Raw genomic sequence first — 16485 nt, 5'->3', positions numbered from 1 at the left:
TTGTCCTGTCCCCTTAGCAGAAAAAAAACCCCAAAGCATAATGTTTCCACCTCCATGTTTGACGGTGGGGATGGTGTTCCAGGGGTCATAGGCAGCATTCCTCCTCCTCCAAACACGGCGAGTTGAGTTGATGCCAAAGAGCTCCATTTTGGTCTCATCTGACCTCAATGCTTTCACCCAGTTGTCCTCAGAATCATTCAGATGTTCATTGGCAAACTTCAGACGGGGATGTATATGTGTTTTCTTGAGCAGCGGACCTTGCGCGCGCTGCAGGATTTCAGTCCTTCACGGCGTAGTGTGTTACCAATTGTTTTCTTGGTGACTATGGTCCCAGCTGCCTTGAGATCACTGACAAGATCCTCCCGTGTAGTTCTGGGCTGATTCCTCACTGTTCTCATGATCAATGCAACTCCACGAGGTGAGATCTTGCATGGAGCCCCAGGCCGAGGGAGATTGACAGTTCTTTTGTGCTTCTTCCATTTGCGAATAATCGCACCAACTGTTGTCCCCTTCTCACCAAGCTGCTTGGCAATGGTCTTGTAGCCCATTCCAGACTTGTGTAGGTCTACAGTCTTGTCCCTGACATCCTTGGAGAGCTCTTTGGTCTTGGCCATGGTGGAGAGTTTGGAATATGACTGATTGATTGCTTCTGTGGACAGGTGTCTTTTATACAGGTAACAAACTGATATTAGGAGCACTCCCTTTAAGAGTGTGCTCCTAATCTCAGCTCGTTACCTGTATAAAAGACACCTGGGAGCCAGAAATCTTTCTGATTGAGAGGGGGTCAAATACTTTTTTCCCTCATTAAAATGCAAATTAATTTATAAAATTTTTGACATGCGTTTTTCTGGATTTTTTTGTTGTTATTCTGTCTCTCACTGTCCAAATACAACTACCATTAAAATTATAGACTGATCATTTCTTTGTCAGTGGGCAAACGTACAAAATCAGCAGAGGATCAAATACTTTTTTCCCTCACTGTATATGTATATATATATATATATATATATACTGTATATATATATATATACAGTGCTGTGAAAAAGTATCTGCCACATCCTGTTTTTTGTTTTTGATTTCTTCTGTTTTTGTGTATATCTCGTACTAAATTGTTTCAGAAATTAAAACAAAATCTAAGATAAAACAAAGGCAGCTTGAGCAAAACCAAATTGCAGTTTTTAAATGATAATGTTATTTATTGAAGCAAAAAAGTTATCCAATACCAACTGGGCCTTTGTGAAAATGAATTTGCCCCCATAGTTACTAATTCCCCAAATCTATGAAACTGCATTCATAATGGGGTTCAGCTGGACTAAACACAACCAAGACTGATTACTGCAAACCCTGTTCAATCACATCAACACTTAAATTGAACTTTTCAAACAGCATGAAGTTGGTTAGAAGGTCTTACCCAGTTATACACTATGCCAAAACTGTAAGAAATTCCAGAAATTATGAGGAAGAAGGTGGGAAGGTTTACAAAGCTATTTCAAAGGCTCTGGGACTTCAAAGGACCACAGTGAAATGGAGAAACTCGACACAGTAGTGAACCTTATCAGAAGTGGCCGACCTTCCAAAAATGCCATCCATGGAAGAGCTGCGATGAAAAAACCACTGGTAACCCACAAGAACATTAAGGCTCATCTGAATTTTGCCAAAACACACCTTGATGATCTTCAAACCTTTTGAGAGAATGTTCTGTGGACTGATGAGTCAAAAGTGGAACTGCTTGGAGGACAGGGGTCCTTTTACATCTGGTGTAAACCAAACACCAAATTCCACAAAAAGAACATCATACCTACAGTCAATCATGGTGGTAGTATCGTGATGAGTAAATCCCAGTCCTAGAAGTAAGTTAGGTCGGCTGTGGATCAGGTGGTAGAGCGGGTTGTCCACTAATCGTAGGGTTGGCAAGCTAGTGCCTTGCATGGCAGCCCTGCTACCATTGGTGTGTGAGTGTGTATGTGAATGAGAACCAATGTAAAGCACTTTGGAACCACTAAGTTTAAAAAAGCGCTATATAAGTGCAGACCATAAGTGAAAAACTGATCTCCAGTTATCGGAAGCGTTTGGTTGCAGTTATTGCTGCTAAAGGTGGAAGAACCAGATTTTAATTTTAAAGGGCATTTAGTTTTTCACATGGGTGATAGGTGTTATATAACTTTTATTGCTTCAATAAAAAAATAAAAAAATAAATAAAAACCGCATTGCGTGTTTACTCGGCTTGCTTTTGTATTATGTTGTATTTCGTTTGAAGATCTAAAACTATTTAGTATGAGACATATTCAAAAACAGAAGGAATTGGATGGAGGCAGATACTTTTTCACAGCACTCTCTCTCTCTCTCTCTCTCTCTATATATATATATATATACATACGCCAAATATATATGGCCTATGTGTGTATATAATATATATTATATATACATGTATATGTATTTTTGCACTTCGATTCATTCGTGAGTTAGTCAGTGAACTGCTGGAGGAAGGATGCATTTCCAGATTTGAAACACACTATCTGTTGTGTGCTAATGGAAAAGACAGGAAAGGGATTTATTTCCCCCTTGAGTGCAGCATATCTGCCATATGCTGAGTGCTAGTATCCCCTCTCTGGGTATGCAGGTTACCTCAAGACAGCACAGCCCAAAAGGAGCCTAACAGAGACAGTGGGAAAGAACAGTGGATTATAAAATGAGAATATTCATGGATTTCAACTTTGGCCTACAATATCTGTAAGATCAAAACAGCATATGCTTTTTTATATTCAATTGATTTTTAATAGCTAAATAGCATAAATACAAGAGGCACCATTTATCACTGACCAGGATCCATTAGCAGAATCACACACCTGGGCTTCATGAACTAGTGCAAACCTTTTATTTGAGGTTATTACATCATTTCAAAAAGCTGATTTTTTTTTCTTCATTTTGGGTTGATTTTTTTTTCCACGGTTTTTATGAATTAAAATTTAAATGAATCTGACTTTAGCTAAATCTGACCTATTCATGTATTAAATGACTATATAGTAGTCAAGTATTAAACTGTCTATGCTCATCTACAATATACTATTACATTGGTCAATTGGGACATTGGGCAATCCTTTCCTCCATTTATTTTATTTTATTAGATTTTTTGAGGCTTCTAAAAAGCTGCAATTTTAAAAAAAAATCTCTAACTCAGCTTCACAGAAATATATATATATTTTTTCTGGATCATGAATACATGTAACTCTAATCTGTTACATGCTTTCCTTTTATTGGCTCAATGCCATAACACCGGCACACATTAGCGTGTGTTTCATGAAATTATATTCTGTATATTAGGGTAATCATCAATTATCCTTACATGACCATTTGCGTTAGATTATTTACAACTGTTTCCAGAAACAGATGCAGAATTGTTTCTTACTGTACATCGTTACAAAATGTCATATGTGCTCATTTGTCCAGAACGTTGATGAATAAAGGCCTTTGTAATTCTAGTACAGTGTTGGATTATACAACTTTAATTTCTAGAACAGGATGAAAAAGACTCCCTAGAACAATTTAAATGGTACAACGTTTGAGTTGATGGCAGCACCCGCATAACCATAAAGCGCTTAACTCATATTTGTGCTCTTCTCTTTTCCTCTCCTTGCTGATTTCTGCAGCTCATGCAAATATGTTTTCATGTTTTCCTAGTTTCTATTAATTTAGTCATGCAAAAGCGTGACTGATACAGCTCCACATTATCTCAAAACCCCTACCACTGGCTCTTTTCAGGCTTGAAACTTATAGAGTTTCTGGATCAGTGTGTCCTGCATATGAAAGAGGCTCTTTTGCTGTAGAGTCAAAAGGTTTGAATGCAATAAAATTGTTGATTGTAATAAATAAATGTAAACCGTTCAATGATTTCCTTCTCCTCAAAGTGTCTCTTGTTTCTGTAATGTACAATACAAGACCAGGCATATCATATTATTCCTTGTTTTTGTATTCTGCACTGGTTTGCTTAGGATATGTATGTGTAAACATATGGCAAATTATTATTTCATGGACAAACATAACATTAATCAATTAATTAGGCTTGTTAAAATCCAATCCATATATCTGAGAGACTCTCTAACAGTTTTAAGAAGACTGATCTGAAGTGTATTATTGTCTCTAATTTAGTCTGTTGTATGTGTATGGCTGCAGCTAGCCATTCTCATTCAGGCTGGTCTCAGCAGCCTGCATCCTGTCATGATTGCATTGAACATTGCTCTCTCTGGACTCTGCTACATATGGTTTCCTGCCACCAGTTTGGCCTCCAGGCTCTGTCACAATCATTAATTCTGCAACACAAATACCAGTGTTACTGTGGGATGTCAGACTGTTAAGCTTTGTTCTCAGTGCAAGATTAGAGTAACAGAATCAGCTGAGCTGATGAACTGAGAATTCATCCAAAAATCTGAGACGACTAATGTAATAACATAAGTCAGGTTTTTCATGGTAAAGGAAAACTTATAAAAGTATACCACTGTGGCTTTTTACCTGATGAGGGTTGATTTCTTTTCATCCTGAGTATTCAAGCTTTTGTTTCAAACACTAGTTAAGTTTGTAACTGGCTGTAGGAATAGATAACCAGTAAGGATGGTCAGAATCAGCTGGATACCTTCTTGCGTGCACTGCTGTCCTACACAGCATCTTTCCTTGGACCTCCTCACTATGACGGCATCAGTTCCCTGGCAGTTATCCAGAATATATAGAACAGTTGCATATGTAACTAACATTTTATGTCCCCCCTTATAACTGCCATGGGTTGGGTGGTGAGAATAACCTGGATAATGTACTGTATGCCACAGAGCAAAAAATTGGTGGCGGTCTGCAATTAACACCACAGTCTATGAAAAGTGCCACACAGAGGTTGGTTTGGCTGAACTGCTTACATAGTTAATGATGTTACATAGTGACATAACTTATAATTTATAAACATTTTTTAATTGTCAAATTCTGTTTATAAAAACAGATAATTTCAGTTCTAAAATCTGGCTGATTTGCTGAGCCATGTATGAAGCCGTTGTAAACACAGCTGTGACCTCATTGCAATTGAATAATATGTGCGCCAGGTTGTAAGCCATTGTTCTGCCCATAGAATACCCAGATCTTTGTTATGTTGCTTAGCAACCAAAGCTTATTGATTTACAGACTAAATTGTGTGGTGGAACACTGAAGAAAATGTTATCTTACCAAGCTTAAACATTCTGACAAGCTATTTGCTTGCACTAGCTAGTAAGCAGATAGATCCATTTTGTGTAAATTTAATCCACTGCACACTAATCGAGAGGAAGAAGGGGAAAAATGCCATGTACCATAGTGTTATTTATTGCAATACTGGTTCATACTTCATTTCACTCCAGTGAAGTGTTTTCATTTCACTGCCTTTTCATTTCACTGCAAGTTATATACTGTATATAATTGTGTATGTGACAAATAAAATCTTGAATCTGCTGTATGTCACTAAACAACTGTGAAAAGTCTTGGCATGCACGCATACACGCACAAGAAGGTGTCCAGGACAATCTCACCACCCCTGGCAGTTAGGAGGTTTGGTATAGAACATAATGTTTCAAGGAATTCCTTACATTTCCATCCAAGTACTTGATTCTGTAAGATTGTTTTTTTTTTTTTTTTTTCTTTTCTTCCATTTCTGATTCTGGAGTTCTAATGCTGCATTGATAATTTTAGCTGCACGTTTTTTTTTTCCTGTGTGTTTCCCCCCTTCTAACACAGTTGAATAAACTCACTAGCTGATTAACGTGCCATTTAAGGGGTAAAATGAATTAATAGATTTAACATAGTAAAATGTACAGCACAGGATTGGGAATCCAGGAAAACATTTTGGGACTCTTGTCTAGGGACTGGGGTAAGTCAGGAGTCCATTTGTTTGGATGGTTTGGCTGTGACGTGCACATTTGATACTCTTTCACCTCATTGTTTATTTCCAAAGTGCTTTCCACTAGCTCTTAAGTATAAGACTCCTCCTCTGTGAAGATCTGATAGGGCAAGAGGCATTTCTCTAATGGGAAGTGAGGCACATTGCCATCAGAATCTGATACACTGAATGTGTGCATCACCATTTAACACATCTGGTTTTGTGTCTAGGACAAACACAAATACACATGGAATAAGGTAAAAATAAATTCAAAGGTTAAACATACTAAAATGTCCATAAGAATGTTCGAAATGCCAGAATATATACTTACCATCCACTTTCCACAATATCAGGAAATAAAAGCTGAAATCCTCTCATATTCATCTTTTGATCCCAAACCCAAATTAATTCAGTGTACAGCAAAAACAAAAGAATTGGCCTTGCTGTTCCGTTACTTTTGGAGGGGACTGTATACAGGTGGTCCTATTAAATTGGCCAGTGGGTGTATATGTAAGAGATACAATTGTAATAAAATAAGCCTAATGTTAAAATCATGCTTGAGTCCATACCCAATTCTGTGTTTTTTATGGGCTCATAATCGAGTTTATATTAAAGAATTCCTTCTAAATCATGGATCGATTGCACAGTTCACTATTTATTCATGCAGGTTTACAAAATGTTAGGCACTATCTATTAAACTTCAGTTTGATGTTTAAAAAAAGAAACACTCAATAACAGAGAACAGCAAAGAACAGCATTTTTTTAATATGGATGGCATGTCATTATGCAGGAATACCTGCAAAGCACTTGCCCCATAAAGGTGAGTTAATTGCATTGCTCCAGTCCTATGAAAGTATGGTTTTATGTCATATATCATATAACCATAATAATCCTTTCTCCAGCATCATGAAAGGAGAAAAAGGAAGGATGACAAGTTCAACCACATTACTCAACGCCAAGCTCAGATATCTTCCACACCTGATACGCACCGCACCAGGATTAAGCTGGTACAAACCTCAGACCACCATTTTTAAGAGCACCAGGGATTGGTTCTCTGGATCACGCTTGTGCCTGATAACACATTCACGCTACATCATGCCACAATTCTGGCTCAAAGGGCCAGCGTGAAAGTGTGAAAATGACCAAAATTAAATAAGAGTGTTTTCAGTAAATAAGAGAGTTTTCAGATCTCCATTTGTATTTTCAAATAAAATGCCATATTACAAATGGACTTGGAGCCATTAGGTAGATGTTTGGGCCCATGCTATAGACATACTGTATGCCTGTGGTATGTAATTTTGTTGTAACAGCTCAAATATTTAAAGGTCTGTGGGCTTTTGATGTTTCATTCCATTATGTGACAGTGCAGGTTGTGTGACTCAGGACACTTAAGAATTCTCTCTTCCTGTGTGTGGGTTGTATGTGGGTTGTATTCTGTCTTGGCAACTTTAACACACTTAATTCGGTTCCACTTGTCCATGAAGCATGAGTTGTGCAGATGCTAAAAGCTTTGTTTAGTGTCATTAGCCTCCAGTCAACAACAGACAGCCCTCTGGCCCACATACAGTCTATTCTAGACCAATTAACTCATTTAGTACCACACCAAGCTTTCTTCCTGCAAACAAACAAACAAACAAACAAACAAAACTAACAAAAAAACCAACCAACTGACAAATAAATCCTTGTAAATTGATATTTCACAGGCTCTAAATAATAGTTAATCAATCCAGCAACATTCATTTGTCCATTTAAACACACATTACATGCTTTATATAAATTACATCCATGCAAAATAACTTCCATACTGTTTTATTATTCTTCAAAAATCATTAAATAATTCACACAAAGAAATGAATCACTAAAGTATCAACATGTTAAGTGAAAACAAATCAAAGATAATTGTGAAACATTATTCTTTTCTTTGCTGGTGACTGTGTGAGTCTGTTATGCCTGGCTCAGGAAGCCATTTCTTCTATCTGGGTGAAAGACTGTGTAGAAAAAGACACGTATCAGCCTCAGCTAGTCTATTATTTTTACTGCTGGAGTGCATCTCAAACAAAGGTTCATATTTTCATATTCTTTCACTCTCTACCCCTGTTTCTCTTTTGCCTCTAATTTCTCTCCTCAACTTCTATTGCTCTCTTTTATTGTGTGAAAATTGCTGCAAGCTTTAAAAGAATACACACAGTAGCTCTGATAGAGCAAAAAAAAAAAAAAGAGGACTCCTAAGATGGAAAAATTTCCCTTGCTTTCCATGTGAAAATATTAGCTGGACATCAGTTTCAGTTCTCACATCACATCTCACATCACAGATCGAATGTTTTAAATACAATATTATGTTCTATTTAATTCAATTGCCAGAGAGACAAAATACACTTACTGTACTGTCTCCTTCTTTAAGTTTAGACCATCTCTTTAAATTCTGTTTTAAAACTGAGCTGAAGTTATCAAACATCTCTCTCTACTTAGGACCATTGGTGACTTATTTTCTTAGGAAAAATAGGGACGCATAAGGGGTAGTGTGCAATATTAATTACTGTAGTGTGCAATATTAAATGCTTCTCAAAATAAAGCATGCTTCTCAATCACAACTCCAGGTTTCCTGGTTCGACCCTGAGCTCAGTACGTACAGGATCAGAGTTTTTTTGTGAGTTGCAGCCAAAATGCTTTATTTTGCATGATCTTCCCATTGCTGTCCTAATGTTTTTTTGTTTTGTTTCCTTGGCTACTCTAAATTCCCTATAGGTGTGAATGTGGATAGGTTCCACCATGACCCTGACCAGAATAAATTGGTTAATCAAGGCAACCAAATGAAGGAGTGTCAGGTTTTTGTCATGGACGTGGATGCAAGTGCAGATGTTTATTAAAGTGAAGCACACAATACTAGAGACAAAGAACATGAAACAAAACAACAAGTACTAGATACACATGGCAATAGTATGAATACACGAAGGACTAAGTGACACAACACAAAAGCTAGACAATGAGACACACAAGGTACATGCCTAATTGCACACTTATGCACTGTTCTACGCCATTTTGTAGTATAAATAGTATGATTAGTGTGTTCACACTGAAAACCCCCAAAAAACAAAGTGCACTTTAAGTTCCTGGATGATGCACTCAATGGTCGGAGCTTTCCTTACATAGTGGATGGGGAGGCCACAACCACAACTTACTATGTTGATTTTAAATTGTGCATGCAAAATTTGCCTGCAGAGACAATTACACGTCTGTCTGACAGTGACTGAGGTCTTGTTGGGCATAAAAGGAAACATTAACACAAACAGTAAAATGTACTAATTCTTTTTTGTTATCTGTTTGGCTATTTTGCTAATGCCAGGGCCATCACATTACATGCGTTTGACGTAATTTGCCTTCGACCGGGAAACAGCATATACTTCCGGTTAGTACAAAACCGAAAGTTTGCCATTTCAGATGATACTACCCTTCTAAAATTCATTCACTAGAGGGCAGAGTGTATAGTGCATAGTGTAAGTGTATAGTATGTTATTTGGGACACAACTAGGGGTGGCTGTGGCTCAGGTGGTAGAGCGGGTTGTCCACTAATCATAGGGTTGGTGGTTCGATTCGCGGCCCACATGACTCCACATGCCGAAGTGTCCTTGGGCAAGACACTGAACCCCAAGTTACTCCCGATGGCAAGTTAGCGCCTTGCATGGCAGCTCTGCTACCATTTGTGTGTGTGTGTGTGTGTGTGTGTGTGTGTGTGTGTGTGTGTGTGTGAATGGGTGAATGAGAACCAGTGTAAAGCACTTTGGATAAAAGTGTTATATAAGTGCGCCATTTAACTACATAATCTACCTTATTTGCACATCTACAGAAACTAGTGACACTAATTAGGTGAAACAGGAAACAGGTGCAGGTGATCAGAGAGGAACGTGATCATGTGATGTGCTGGGGCTGATGGGTAGTGTAGTTCTGCGCTGTATTCGACTCTACCATGACAATGAATAATTATGTTTATGTTTAACACTTAAATGAGAAAATGAAATATTGTGATATAAGTACTGTATTAAGCAAACTATGTGTGATTATTACTTTAGCCATTATCACACAAGCACTATGAAGAGTACAGTCAATGTTGTAATGCTGTAGATCCAAGAAGGGAAGCTACAAATGGTTGTACATCTGTATGAAATTTTTTTTCCTGTCACAAGAAAAGTTTGAAATCATCTTTAAAACAGAATTACTTGACTTAGCACATCTCAGCAAGTGAACATATCTTGAATAAAGGACAAGTCATTTAATATTTATCATTATGAAAATATTATATAACAAATACAAGACTATTAAGCCTATTTCAAAACATATTTGCTCATTTCTAGCTTGAAATTGTCAGATAATCTTGGTTCTAGAAATAAACACTTAAAATAAGCAAAATGATCTGCCAATAGAATAAGACAGTTTCAAGCTGGAATAGAGTAAAAATTCTGTATATAGAAATAGGCTTAATATTTAAATTTAATATTAAAAGCAATCTATTGAGGAAAAATATCAGAGATATAATTTTTTGAGTGCAGTGGTGTGAAATTTCTCACAATTATATCTGTGCATGATCTGTGCATGGTCACACTTAATTTTTGTTATTGTGTTTTTGGGACAGATCCGACTGTACGCCCGACCTGATGCCATTCAGAGCGGATCAGGAGATTATGCCTTGCAGATCACCAAAAGGCTTCTCAACTTCTACCAGAATTATTTCAAAGTAAAATACTCCCTGCCCAAACTAGGTAAGCCTGGCTGTGTGTGATGGGACTACTTGTGTCTTTGCTATTTGACGGCAGCATAATGTACATGTACCATATTTTGGTGTATGATTTGTGTGTTTGTGTGGTGTCCATGTGGATCTGGTTTACTCTGAGTAATTCTTGTGTGTTATTGTGTGAGTGTTTTGTGGGTTAGTAGCCAGCACCCAACTATGTTTCACACAGGTGGATTTCTGTCAGTTTGATCTGTTCATTTATATTCAGCTATCAATTTCTGGTCTACAGTGCCCTCTCTCAACACCTCTATCTACATTGCCTTGTGTCCACACCCCTAACCAATTGTCTTCTTGTTTAACATTACATAACTGATCAGACTGAGGGTCTTATATCAGTCATTAAAAATTTCATTCACCTTTTCAGTTCTTAGAGACAATAAAATCACTGGTGATTTTCGTGCATCTAAATAAGACTCTGGATTGGCTGGAGTGTGGCTTAGTAGCGCTAACTAAGGTAGCAGGAAAAGTCTGATCTACATACAAAGCAACAGCTTTATTTTGAGAAAGAAATGGTTCACACTGACAGTATGACTTGCTGTTTAGGCTGATGGCATTTCCCTTACTCAAAGTACAGAGAAGCAGAGACACTGTCACAGTGATCACATTTTGCTGTAGGGATTGCTATAGAAAAGGGTTAAAGACTTTCTACAACTGACACACAAGTTACAAAGCAGTAATCACTGACCTACCTGGATACATAATGACTTCTAGTGTGATTGCTTCCTGTCTGACAGCATTGGTTGCAGGATGCTCCTCAGGTGTGACCATGTCCTTAGAAAGCTCTCTAACAAGGCTATTTCATTTAAGGTTACACTATTGATTTATTGTTTAAAGGCTTGTCTTGTTCAGTCTTGTCAAACAGGACAAAGCCTATTCATAAGCCAAGGGAGTTTTTTTCCTTTGAGTTGTCAGCTGGTAATTTGAGGTCAACATTTTCACAAAAGTCAATTAACACAGCTAAACATGTAAAGATAACATTCTGCCAAACTGGGGGGCACAGTGGGTTAGTGGTTAGAAAGTTTTCCTAGGGATGGGAGTTCAAATCCTGCCTCTGCCACGTTGCATGTTCTCCACACTTCAGGGTTTTTTTTCCGGGTACGCCGGTTTCCTCCCCCAGTCCAAAGACATACATTTTAGGCTGATTGGCATCTCTAAATTGTTAATAGTTTGTGAGAGTGTGTCCATGGTGTCCCCCACCTTGTGTCCCAAGTTCCCTGGGATAGGCTCCAGGCTCCCCAGTGACCCTATGTAGGATAAGCAGTACAGAAGATGGATGGATGGATGGATGCTGACAAATTTTACGCTTTCATCATGCAGATATTACTTTTGAGGTAAATATTTTGCTACTTTTTAAACTGCAAACACACGACCTCAACATTCACCAACATTATCATTCACCATCACTACAGTTTACTATCAGAGACCAGCACTGGCTATCTATCACTATGATTCATCAAACACCAACATATTGCCATTTGACTTCATTATAATGAAATAAAACAAATACAAAAATGAACTAATGTGAATGAGAATAAACATTCTAAACATTTACCACAGTTTCACACAGGTACAGCACATTTGAGTTTTAAGCTACATGTTGTATTTGCTTGGTTTGTGCACTCTGGGCTTTCAAGCTCTAATTCTATTTAAACAATATGACTTGTTTAGCCACAAGATGTAAAAGACATCATATGCTTATTGTGTTAAACTGGCTCTTCAGAATAAGACTGCTTTTGTCATAATTTTGCATGTGGGGTTATATTCAGGAGCAAGAGTTTGTTCCTGTGTGAATTGAGTCCTTGAAAGGGAAATGATGTGGATGTAATGCTTGCCTCACTTATGTAAAGGCACCATCTGTGTACTGAGGGAGGCAGCAGTTGCAGGGCCTCAGGTCTCTGATGGCAGGACACCGTCTTTCTGCTCATCCAGAAATAAGTTAGATAAAAATACAGAGAATTAAATCAAATCCTGCAGATTATTACCACTATAGCGTACAAGTGCTACACGTACATCGATACATCTCTTAAGTCTTTACAAGGCACACATAGGTTTGATTAACAAAATACATACTTTTTTTTGATAACACAACTGTTAAGACCATTGCTTATGATTGCCCATAGATATGAAAAGGTTATAATTAACCTTATAATAATAATTATCCTTATAATAATAATAATAATAATAATAATAATAATAACAACAATAATAACCTTTATTTTATAATTAACCTTAATAATTAACCTAATAATAAACCTTATAATAATAATAACCTTTATTTTATAATTAACCTTAATAATTAACCTAATAATAAACCTTATAATAACAGTAACCTTTATTTTATAAAGCACCTTTAAAAGCTGCTTCTCAAAGCGCTGTACACAAAATAAGCAGTACACAGAATTAACTTTTTTTTTTTTTTATAAAAGATAATAAGCATAACAACAACAACAACAATAATAATAATGACCTTATCGGGTTTACAATTCCAATTTGGGCCATTAATTTAACTGAATTCATAGTGTCAATAAAATAACTCAGTAGGGACATGGCACAAGTGAAAATTCTGATCTTTTTTTTATTTTATGGGAGTCTCTATGCCAGGGAGCTAAAGCTGAGTTAAAGCTGATGGACACAATTTAGCCTTCTGCTAATTACCATTTTTGTCTAATGTTCTTAAAATCATGAGAAGTTAGATAAAATTTGATCTTGTGTCATGTTTATCAGAATTTTTTATTTTATTTTATGTTTTGAATAATAGAAACAGAGATCCAATATAATAAAATGTTCATATCAGTGGAATGCAGAGGTTTTTGCTTTTTCCATGTTGGAAAAACATGCTCTTTGTTCTTTTTATTGTATTAAATAAAATCCATATTACACCAGAATATGTATTTTGCTTCAGGAAGCAACAGGAAATAGGAAATAATTGTTGATAAATATTGATATCCTCTACATACACCTGACACAACCTTAAATGAAAACAAAAGAGATGGTTTAGGTTAGAACAGGAGGCTTTAGCAGAGAGTAAGAAATATGGAAAGACATTGTAAAGAGGGGACTAATAATGCACTATTATAATTATAATGTGTGGTTGTAACACAGGTCTTTAATTAATGTCAAGAAATTATGCGGTATCTGTGTAATTGTAACTGTGAGTGGCAGAGAGAGGGTATTTGTCTACATTTTTTTTTCTGTAGCTCACAATTTTTATACTCATATCCCTAGCACTGACATGGTGGTGTGACCCCTCATCTTGGATGATGGATTGTTACATGCTGTTTGATGCTCTGCAGACACCTCTGCTGATCTACGGAGGGCAGAACATAATATACAATAAAAGGATGGATAAAAAAAGACAAAACAAATGAAAAGATTCCAGGACTCTCTTTCCCCTCACCTGTCAGACAGCCATGACTGGTTTGACACCTTATGTTAACACTTGGCTCATACCCTCTGAGAGCAGCAGGGTATCTCTCACCCTCTGATGTGCAAATGTCAATTAGCCATCTAAAACCCAATTAGGCATTTAATTACTGCCTACTTGTCAAATGGAAGCTCAAGGAAGAAAGTGATGCTCTGGGGAGTAATGACGCTAAACCAAGAAACTGAGCAGCATACACTCTGATATTAATGAACGTGGCATTTCTTTCTTTCTGGCTACTGGGTTCCACCCGCATGAACTAAAGTTATCCGCTCCCACAACTTTTTTTGTAGGGTACCCCAAGTTCAGTCAAAGCTTGGGCGCTCATAAATAGAAAACGAAGGTCTGTCCTGAGTTTGACTTGCAAAACATTCCAAATACCTAGTGGGTTGGAAAAGTTAATTCTAGGCCATAAGCACCTTATAGTTTTGATTACCAGTACAGATCTGGACTTAGTGCCAATAAGATTCCAGAGACAGCTAATGAAATTGAGTACAGCGTCAAAGTAGAATAATCCCCTAGAAAGTAATGTGGACATACTGCCACCAAGTCCACTACAGTGCATAAACAGATCAGAGACAGAGTGTGATGTAGCTTGCCATGTTAATGCAGTTGTCAGTAACCTGCCACCCAACCCACACAAACTGAGTTTGATTAAGTCAGCCACACAGGACAATAGCCAGCTACAACTGTTGTGACAGATCATAAAGGAAGGCAGGCCAGCCTGTCAAGGTAATTGACTTTTTCTTGTCAAAAGCTTCACTTTAAAAATGTGAGCAACTGATCACATTAGGAAATTATATTTCTGTACCCAAAACAATGAGGATGGAAGTCATTGTATGTATTCACAACAGGCATCAAAATTTGGGCAAAGCATCTAACAGGCTGTATAGTTGCTGGGAATATCAGTAGATATAAACCATGTGGTGGAGACATACAAGTTCTACATAGGGAACAAATTATCATAGCAAAAAGAACCACTACTGTCCACACCACATTGACAGATCAAAGCAACAGTTTGCTACAGACATCTATTAATGCAAAAGAAATAATTATCTTGTAATATCTTACTATAACACATGTTACTTAGAAATTTTGCTCTTACCCTCAATGAAAACAGAGCAGGTCATGGAGAGTCCTAAGCCAACCTTTGTGAAATAGCTGAACATAACCCACATGAAAATGTACCCGTAGAGCTAGTGATCGAAATAGCAATGCACATACTTAAACATGGCAATCCAATTCTTGTCCTCTTATTCTACTTGCTGCAGCATCAGTCTAACAGAACTACTGATTGGATGGAAAATCTGCAACACTTTGCCAATGCTGAGAAATTCTCAAACCAAAATGGCCAAAGAGAACATAGCAATAAGCATATGAGTTCCTGGTCAAATTGGATGGGGAGAAATGATGGCGAGGTCCTGCATTAGTTACGAGTGAGAGTACTGGGTAATTGACCACCAATTGACCATCCTGGGGACCATCCTGTTATTGTTTGTCTTTAAATTGATTGTCTTTGCATCTATTAATCCATTCAAAGACTAGAATATATTATTTCAGTTAACACAAAATATTGTTCCAACATTAAGCTACAGTCTTCACACTGATAAATATAATTTTATGTTATATTGTATGGTATAGTAGGCTGCTGAGCAAGATGAGAGATGTCAAAGTATGAACTGATTGAAAACTGTAATGCCAGATCAGCAAAGAGCATTTGCAACTCTGTCTTATGTAATGTGTTAGTTAGGTTGAGCCATTTTAGATTAGTTGTGAATAACTGAGCCTGGTAATAAAAAATGTAAGTGCTAATGCAGACTGGACTGGATAATGGATTATTTGACAAGAATATGTCAACAAGAATATATTTAGGCATGTCCTGTATAAAAGAGGTGGTCTATTCTGGTACATTTATTTTCAGAAGGAGAGAGGAAAAGAAAGAAAGTGTGTGTGTGTGTGTGTGTGTGTGTGTGGGTAAAGGAGGGAATGATCAATGGACAATGAAATCTGGATGAACTGTGGGTGTCTACACTTCGGATATGGTCTGATGGAGCATCTGGTCTGATGAGGATGCTGTGATAATTCTATGTAATTAACACAGTGTCAAAAGTTGATGGTGATGAACAATAAACCAAATATTTTCTGAATTGAGTTGGATTGGATGACCAAATGATGATTGGATGAATAAAATGCCAAAATTATTTTAAAATATTTTTTAAATAAAACTCCCCCCCCCTAAAGATTCTGGACTTAGCTGTTACTGTTTCCCCATTGTAATGTTTTTGACCCCTTTCAGATCAGGTTTCCTCTTAGATTTGTCTAAATATTTAGCCTTACGATTTATCAATATTGTGACATTATTGTCTCTATCTCTCTCCCCTGCCCCCATGT

At 37.1% G+C, this 16485-nt stretch overlaps 1 protein-coding gene across 1 annotated transcript in view; it reads left to right on the top strand.

The window, feature by feature from the left end:
• Positions 1-16485, top strand: part of LOC128622969 (thyrotropin-releasing hormone-degrading ectoenzyme-like) — a 186841-nt gene that overhangs the window by 20952 nt on the left and 149404 nt on the right. Inside the window, exon 3 of the mRNA XM_053649753.1 lies at positions 10515-10641. Coding sequence (XP_053505728.1) covers positions 10515-10641 — 127 coding nt within the window. The remainder of the gene's footprint in view (positions 1-10514; positions 10642-16485) is intronic.

The sequence above is a fragment of the Ictalurus furcatus genome, chromosome 19 (genome assembly GCF_023375685.1).
Source record: "Ictalurus furcatus strain D&B chromosome 19, Billie_1.0, whole genome shotgun sequence".
NCBI lineage: Eukaryota > Metazoa > Chordata > Actinopteri > Siluriformes > Ictaluridae > Ictalurus > Ictalurus furcatus.
Note: the sequence above shows the minus strand (reverse complement) of the source record. Positions and strands in the feature narration are given on the sequence as shown.